This window comes from Zophobas morio, unplaced genomic scaffold (genome assembly GCF_036711695.1).
Source record: "Zophobas morio isolate AGI-343-1 ecotype UQ-CSIRO unplaced genomic scaffold, CSIRO_AGI_Zmor_V1 ptg000637l, whole genome shotgun sequence".
NCBI classification, from domain to species: Eukaryota; Metazoa; Arthropoda; class Insecta; order Coleoptera; family Tenebrionidae; genus Zophobas; species Zophobas morio.
In genome coordinates, this window is record NW_026972740.1 from 5,772 (window position 1) to 12,452 (window position 6,681).

Below are 6,681 nucleotides of genomic sequence, written 5' to 3' on the forward strand. Positions count from 1 at the left end.
GTTTGGTGGCTCAGAACCATCAAAAAACGTTGAAATATAGTTCAAATTCAATAAAAATCGACAAAAATACAGTTTCTAGCTAAAATTTGATGGTTTCGTTGCACTTTCCGAGCCCGTAGGGTATCTGATTGGCTTAAAAGTACAAGAAAACACTTCAAAAGTGACGTTTCTGAAAAATTTTAACAGTTTTCTTGTATCTACGAACGCCAGAATGCATAAAATTGACCTAAACGTCTCCTTTTCCTATTCTGAGTCGATTCTGCATGCTTTAAGTGTGTTTGGTGGCTCAGAACCATCAAAAAACGTTGAAATATAGTTCAAATTCAATAAAAATCGACAAAAATACAGTTTCTAGCTAAAATTTGATGGTTTCGTTGCACTTTCCGAGCCCGTAGGGTATCTGATTGGCTTAAAAGTACAAGAAAACACTTCAAAAGTGACGTTTCTGAAGAATTTTAACAGTTTTCTTGTATCTACGAACGCCAGAATGCATAAAATTGACCTAAACGTCTCCTTTTCCTATTCTGAGTCGATTCTGCATGCTTTAAGTGTGTTTGGTGGCTGAGAACCATCAAAAAACGTTGAAATATAGTTCAAATTCAATAAAAATCGACAAAAATACAGTTTCTAGCTAAAATTTGATGGTTTCGTTGCACTTTCCGAGCCCGTAGGATTGGCTTAAAAGTACAAGAAAACACTTCAAAAGTGACGTTTCTGAAGAATTTTAACAGTTTTCTTGTATCTACGAACGCCAGAATGCATAAAATTGACCTAAACGTCTCCTTTTCCTATTCTGAGTCGATTCTGCATGCTTTAAGTGTGTTTGGTGGCTCAGAACCATCAAAAAACGTTGAAATATAGTTCAAATTCAATAAAAATCGACAAAAATACAGTTTCTAGCTAAAATTTGATGGTTTCGTTGCACTTTCCGAGCCCGTAGGGTATCTGATTGGCTTAAAAGTACAAGAAAACACTTCAAAAGTGACGTTTCTGAAGAATTTTAACAGTTTTCTTGTATCTACGAACGCCAGAATGCATAAAATCGACCTAAACGTCTCCTTTTCCTATTCTGAGTCGATTCTGCATGCTTTAAGTGTGTTTGGTGGCTCAGAACCATCAAAAAACGTTGAAATATAGTTAAAATTCAATAAAAATCGACAAAAATACAGTTTCTAGCTAAAATTTGATGGTTTCGTTGCACTTTCCGAGCCCGTAGGGTATCTGATTGGCTTAAAAGTACAAGAAAACACTTCAAAAGTGACGTTTCTGAAGAATTTTAACAGTTTTCTTGTATCTACGAACGCCAGAATGCATAAAATTGACCTAAACGTCTCCTTTTCCTATTCTGAGTCGATTCTGCATGCTTTAAGTGTGTTTGGTGGCTCAGAACCATCAAAAAACGTTGAAATATAGTTCAAATTCAATAAAAATCGACAAAAATACAGTTTCTAGCTAAAATTTGATGGTTTCGTTGCACTTTCCGAGCCCGTAGAGTATCTGATTGGCTTAAAAGTACAAGAAAACACTTCAAAAGTGACGTTTCTGAAGAATTTTAACAGTTTTCTTGTATCTACGAACGCCAGAATGCATAAAATTGACCTAAACGTCTCCTTTTCCTATTCTGAGTCGATTCTGCATGCTTTAAGTGTGTTTGGTGGCTCAGAACCATCAAAAAACGTTGAAATATAGTTCAAATTCAATAAAAATCGACAAAAATACAGTTTCTAGCTAAAATTTGATGGTTTCGTTGCACTTTCCGAGCCCGTAGGGTATCTGATTGGCTTAAAAGTACAAGAAAACACTTCAAAAGTGACGTTTCTGAAGAATTTTAACAGTTTTCTTGTATCTACGAACGCCAGAATGCATAAAATTGACCTAAACGTCTCCTTTTCCTATTCTGAGTCGATTCTGCATGCTTTAAGTGTGTTTGGTGGCTCAGAACCATCAAAAAACGTTGAAATATAGTTCAAATTCAATAAAAATCTTCAAAAATACAGTTTCTAGCTAAAATTTGATGGTTTCGTTGCACTTTCCGAGCCCGTAGGGTATCTGATTGGCTTAAAAGTACAAGAAAACACTTCAAAAGTGACGTTTCTGAAGAATTTTAACAGTTTTCTTGTATCTACGAACGCCAGAATGCATAAAATTGACCTAAACGTCTCCTTTTCCTATTCTGAGTCGATTCTGCATGCTTTAAGTGTGTTTGGTGGCTCAGAACCATCAAAAAACGTTGAAATATAGTTCAAATTCAATAAAAATCGACAAAAATACAGTTTCTAGCTAAAATTTGATGGTTTCGTTGCACTTTCCGAGCCCGTAGGGTATCTGATTGGCTTAAAAGTACAAGAAAACACTTCAAAAGTGACGTTTCTGAAGAATTTTAACAGTTTTCTTGTATCTACGAACGCCAGAATGCATAAAATTGACCTAAACGTCTCCTTTTCCTATTCTGAGTCGATTCTGCATGCTTTAAGTGTGTTTGGTGGCTCAGAACCATCACATCATTCGCATTCTGAGTGGTGAGCTTGTTAAAAGTGACGTTTGATGTGTGCTCTCAATGATATCAGTTTATTTTGCCATTTTAGACAATCATTCTTATGTAAGTTGCATTTAATTTACACTTTTATGCATTCCGCTTCTATTTGCGTAACAGTCAATTAGTGAGCTGTTATCAAACTTACTTAATTTGTAATTTAGTATTTTAATATCGGTTTGTTTACTTTTGATAGTTCCTTTATTGGCCACACAAACGCCACAGTCAGCGCTGTGGGCGCCGGCGTAAAACCTGTTTGGGATACGCTGTGTAAGTTTTGTTTGTTTACGTTTGAATATCCTTGCATGCTATTAGTTTTGTGAAGAATTTTTCTGGTTTTAAGCCTAGCGTTTTCGCTATGGCATGTAATCACATCTGTTCCGGTTGTAATAATCCTGTTTCTGCATCGTGCGGTATAGCTTGTGACCTTTGCAAACAGTTTTCTCACTTCAACTGCCTGGGAATCAAGCAGGAAGAAATTAGTACGATTAATCGTCTTCATTTGCATTCGCCTCACTTAAAAATTTTGTGTGTGATTTGCATCGACGTTTTTAATACTCCTCCTCTGTCTCCCTCTGAAGCATCGCCTTTAAATGCTGAAAATCCTTTTTTGAAATATGTTCACACTATTGTATCCCATGAGCTTAAGCCTATACGACATCAATTAGAATCTCTGCAGCACTCCATTAATACAACTTCGCATCCTATTAACGAAAACCTTAGTTATGCTAATAAGTTAAAAAATGCTTCTGAATGCAGCGTTATTATTAAGCCAAAAAACTCGTCCCAAACAGTTAAACAAACCAAGTCAGATGTTCTCCATTCTATTAAACCTCTATCTTCAGATATTGAAATTAGTAGCGTTAAATCTGTATCTAATGGCGGCCTTGTAATAAAATGTGCAAATAAACTTCACAGCGAGAAACTCTTAGATATCGCCAGCAATAAACTTCCCGATACTTACAACATTAAAAAAACACCTCTCATTCTACCTCGCCTACGCTTTGTTGGTATCCCCGAAGGTTTGGATAAAAATGATATTGCAACTTACGCCTTAACTCAAAATCCGCATTTGTTTCATAAAGATTCCATTTGTGAAGTTAAAAAAATTTGGTCTACTTCCAAATCTGAAAATACTCTTCAAGCTGAATGTTTAGTTCATGCTGATTCCTACAAAAAACTTCTAGATACAGGTCATCTACTTATAGGCCTCAATGGTTGCACAGTGTATGACGCTGTTACAGTTTTGAGGTGTTTCAAGTGTAATGCCTTTAACCATGGTTCAAGTCAGTGTAAGAAAAATCCTGTGTGCCCTGTATGTTCTGAATCTCATGTACTCAAGGACTGCCTCGTAAACAAAGATAAAACAAAATTTAGCTGTTTAAACTGTTCTCATCTTCGTAACTCCCAACATCTTATACATCTTGATACATCTCATGCTGTGTGGGACTATAATAGATGCTTTGCATACAAGTTAGCCCTAGCTAAACTTAAACAGGATGTGTTCAACATACCCATCTCTTTAGCTACTCCCAAAACTTTAATGGAACCTCTGCCACCATCCTCTTCTTCGTCTTCTTGACTAAATAATTCGTTGAGCATTAGCCACTTTGATATATTAAATTTTTATTATCAGAATGTTCGTAGTCTCAGATCTAAATTATCAAGTTTTTATCTAAATGTATCAGATAATTTTTATGATATAATTCTACTGACGGAGACGTGGCTTAATGATAGTATAGCAGATAATGAAATTTTTCCTCCCAGTTATCGTATTTTCCGTTCAGATAGGAAATACGATACATTAAAAGTTTCTAGAGGAGGTGGTGTTTTAATAGCCGTTAATTCATCTATAAGGGCCGTAAAATTAGATCTAAGTAATTTAAATTTAACGTCACTGCCATCGATCGACTTAATTGGCATCAAACTTTATTTTCAAAAATGCATTCTTCAACTTCTCTTACTCTATATTCCCCCTGCCTTATCTACCAATGAATATTCTTTGCTATTTGAAACTCTATGCCAATGTAATTATTTGTATGACTCAAATGTATTTATTGTTGGAGATTTTAATTTACCTGCATACAGCAGTTGTATTAACTCTATGGACTTACCACCATCTGTCAAACACCTTTCGGATTTCCTCACGTTTCTTTCTTTACATCAGTGTAATAATATTACAAATAATCTTAATCGAATTCTTGACCTCGTAATTTCAAATGAGTGTATTACCATCTCTAAGGCAAATGACCCTCTAGTAAATGAAGACTTACACCATCCGTCCTTAAATTGGACTCATAATCTGCACATTTCAAAATCACCTAAAGAATTAAGCCCTGACACAATTTTTTATTTCAATTTTCATAAAGCTAATTTTCAGGAACTATACAGTGAGCTGTTGCTTTCTGACTGGAATTTTTTACTCAGATATCATGATGCTAATTCAGCTTGTCAGGCATTCTATGAATTCCTATTTTCAATTTTGGAGCGTTTTGTGCCCAAAACCAAACCCCGTTCCTTAAAATATCCTGTCTGGTTTTCAGCAAAGATTATTAAGTTAATTAAGAAAAAGGATTCATTATGGAAGAAATTTAAGAAATCAGGATTACTTAGCGATCGTGAGGAATTTATACAATACAGGAAGCTTGTCAAGAAAGAAATTCGAGTAGCCTACGGAAATTTTGTGGCTGAAGCTGAATCAAACATAAAATCGGACCCAAAAGAATTCTGGAAATTTGTGAAGTTAAAGAAAGGGAACTCGGGTGTCCCTTGCAATATGACTTATTTGAATAAAACAGTCTCTGGAGGTAATCAAATTGTGCATTCATTTGCTAATTATTTTAAATCAACTTTTCAACCATCGAATATTTTTGGCCCAGTTAACAACAGGGACTCTATGTCTTACAATAACTTTTCTGTCACTGAAATATCTGAAGACGAAGTGTTCTTAAAAATAAAAAACTTAAAATCCAATAACACTGCGGGTCCCGATTCCATTCCTGCTTTTTTGATCAAAGATTGCGTCGGAATTTTTTCTAAGCCACTAACATACTTCTACAACATAATACTGTCAACACAAACTTTTCCTGATCATTGGAAAGTATCCAAAATTATCCCCCTCTTTAAAAAAGATGACAAGTCGGTCATAGAGAACTACCGTCCTATTTCTCTTCTGAATAATTTCGCTAAGATCTTTGAATCTCTTTTGCATGACACTATCTATTACCAGATTAAACATCATTTAAGTGATGCCCAACATGGATTCGTTCAAGGCCGCTCCACAGTTACGAATTTAATGACCATATCTCAAGATCTCGCTAGCAATTTAGACAATGGCTATCACACTGATGTTGTGTACACAGATTTTTCAAAAGCATTTGATCGTTTGGACCATGCTATTTTGCTGCGAAAACTCTTAGAATTCGGTTTTTCTGAAAAATTATATTTACTTTTCACTAGTTACATTACTGAACGTAAATGCTTTGTTGAATGTTGTGGCTTTCGTTCATCCAATTTCACTGCTACTTCAGGCGTTCCTCAAGGCTCTGTTCTTGGGCCCCTAATTTTTAACATTTTTATAAATGACGTTGTCAATGATATCAGATCTTCTGTTCTTCTGTACGCTGACGATATGAAACTATATCGTCGCATTACTAGCATTCAAGACTGTCTAGTTTTGCAATCGGACCTAGATAAGGTACATTCGTGGTGTTCAAAGAATCTTCTTCAATTAAACTATAAGAAATGTTATCTTTTATCGTTCACCTTATTAAGAGTTTTGATAGTCTTTGACTACACCCTCAATAACAACATTATTCTGCGACAATCTCAGGTAAAGGATCTGGGCGTTATTTTTGATAAAAATCTGTCTTTCACAAATCATGTTAATACTATTATATCGGAAGCACTAAAAATGTTTGGTTTTATAGTTAGGAATTGTACCGACTTAAAAAGTGAAACACCAGTTAAATTGCTCTATTATTCTCTGGTTAGGAGCAAACTTGAGTATGCGGCAATTGTGTGGTATCCACATTACAGTACTTATGTTATGGAAATAGAAAGAGTTCAAAGAAGATTCCTAAAGTATTTAAATTTTAAAATGTTTCATATATATCCACCGCGTCGATTTCCACAAGAAGAGTTGCTCT

At 35.1% G+C, this 6,681-nt stretch overlaps 1 protein-coding gene across 1 annotated transcript; it reads left to right on the top strand.

Annotated features, from left to right (window-relative positions):
* Positions 1-2,891: 2,891 nt before the first annotated feature.
* LOC135121598 (uncharacterized) lies at positions 2,892-6,365 on the top strand (the record flags this gene model as incomplete). Its single annotated transcript, XM_064045900.1, has 4 exons — positions 2,892-3,825; positions 5,077-5,340; positions 5,413-6,006; positions 6,064-6,365. Coding segments are annotated over exons 1-4 (2,094 nt in total), but the record flags the coding sequence as incomplete, so codon positions are not given.
* Between the last annotated feature and the right edge of the window lie 316 nt (positions 6,366-6,681).